This window comes from Pyxicephalus adspersus, chromosome 4, assembly GCF_032062135.1.
Source record: "Pyxicephalus adspersus chromosome 4, UCB_Pads_2.0, whole genome shotgun sequence".
Taxonomy (NCBI): Eukaryota; Metazoa; Chordata; class Amphibia; order Anura; family Pyxicephalidae; genus Pyxicephalus; species Pyxicephalus adspersus.
The window spans coordinates 115254349-115256509 of record NC_092861.1 but is presented as its reverse complement, the minus strand read 5'-3'; the positions used below and the strand labels follow the sequence as shown (position 1 = coordinate 115256509).

At 35.8% G+C, this 2161-nt stretch overlaps 1 protein-coding gene across 1 annotated transcript in view; it reads left to right on the top strand.

Moving 5' to 3' along the window:
- The window catches only part of TMEM181 (transmembrane protein 181), a gene marked incomplete in the record, with an annotated part of 34578 nt that overhangs the window by 15294 nt on the left and 17123 nt on the right, over positions 1–2161 (top strand). The window contains 1 exon segment of the mRNA XM_072409364.1: positions 844–934. Within this exon segment, the coding sequence (XP_072265465.1) occupies positions 844–934 (91 nt within the window).

The window sequence follows — 2161 nt, the reverse complement described above, 5'->3', positions numbered from 1 at the left end:
TTTTTTGCCAGTATTTGTGTGCAAGTCAACTTCCTAGTATGGGATGTTAAAATAAAATTTTAACCGGAGACCAAAAGGCCAGCATTATCTAGGGAACCAACTAAACTATTTAAACTACGCGCTAAATAAAGATCACCATCAAACATATCTGTTCACCGTTTCATTTTATAAATGAACATGAATTTCAGTCTGAAAAAACAATAAAAATCAATTACAGTTTAAAGCAGCAGTGTATTCCCTTTATAATAAATGTATTTTATATACAACTAGCGAACATAGTCAAATTCATCTTGCTGGAGTACTCACTTAACTTTCACCCTCCCCAGCCTAAATAACAGTACAAAAGGTAGAATAATAATATAACCCTCCTACTTCTTATGCTGCAAATAAGGAGAAAACTTCCCTTTGAAGTCAGTTCTTCAGTGACCTAGGTTTCCACAAAATGAACCACTGGATGCAGTGAACTACATCATTTAACATTTTCCAAAGTGTCAGTTTCTGATCAGATTTTAGAGGATGACTGTTTCTGATCTCAGTGTCTGCAACATGTAACGCAGTAAGTGTTTGCCAGACTCGCTGATGATCATAATTTGTTGTAGGTTCCTCTAGTCCAGCCCTTTTTGAATCTTTTTAACATAAGGGAACACTTAAATACTTTCAGGTCTTCAGGGTACCCCTGCTATAATTACTATATCCACAGCTCACAGTACATTAGTGTGGTGGTTGGTGGGGAAGTTGGGGAAATGCTTTCATGAATTTTTATTTAAATCCTTATTTTGATTTTGCTGTAGTTTTCTGTCTGTTTGGGTTTAGTATGATGATCTTAATCTCTGTCATTTCAAGGTTGGCCATTATTCTCTGGAATCCCCAATCTTGTCAACATATAACCAGCAGTTATGGCTAACGTGCCGAATTGAGCTAGACAAATCTGATGGTAAGGAACTTTTGTATGTAAAAAACAATTCCATGTTTTGCAAGGAATATGTGTAAGCATAATCTGTTTGCAAATTGTAATGTACAGTTATTAATAGTTTATTGGATTGGATCAAATGGGTTGCAGGAAAAAGTTTAAACACCTTGTCAATTAGTAGCTTTTCATACTGCTTTGTAGCCAAGTTGCAGAACAAACTGTGAACTCCTATTCCATATTCTAACCTCTGAATGGAATCTTTAAGCACATTGTGATATTTAGCTTTAATAATCACATACTACTTAAAACTTTTTTTTATTGTCTCGTTTTTTTGTTTGTTTGTTTTCTTTTCATTCTACTTGGTTGCTTTTCTAATCTGGGCATTCCTTTTAGACCCACAGTCTTAAAAAAAAAATAAAAAAAAAACAGTTTACTTTTTAGAGTTCTTAGTTCTACAGTTTTAAAATTGTCACTACCTCAAAAGTGGATTTCCCAAGTGCAGCACTGCCTAGGTGTTATAGTCAGCCTGCATCAACCGTCCTATTTCTGCTTCTGTCAAAGCTGCTTGAGGAAGCATTAGGAGACCTCTTTATACACCACATCCAAAGCTCTGATAAGAACAGATGCTGGTGCTGTGAGCACGCTACTTGTCATTAATAAATGGTTTCAAGGAGATTCTGGGGAAGGGGAGAATACACAGCTGCCACAGGAAAGGAAGAGAATTGCCATATATCTGCTTCATATACCCACAAGAAAGATAAAACTTTTGGAAGAGCTGCAGAGGGATGGATAAAACAAAAAAATAAATATTTGGACAGAGACAACTTTTTTCTAATTTGGAGTTCTGCATATCACCACAACTAATTTTAAATGAAACAACTCAGATGCAGTTGAACTGCAGACTTTTAGCTTTAATTCAGTGGGTTGAACAAAAAGATTTTAAAAATGTGAGGAACTAAAGCCTTTTTTAACACAATCGCTTCATTTCAGGGGCTCAAAAGTAATTGGGACAGTTGACTCAAAGGCTATTTCATGAGCTGGTGTGGGCAATTCCTTCATTATGTCATCATCAATTAAGCTGATAAAAGGCCTGGAGTTGATTGCTTGTATGTGAGATTCAAACAACATGCAGTCAAAGGAGCTCTCCATTCAGGTGAAACAAGCCATCCTTTACCTGCAAAAACGGAAAAAAACAATTGCTACAATACTAGGAGTGGCAAAATCTACAGTTTGGTACATCATGAGAAAGAA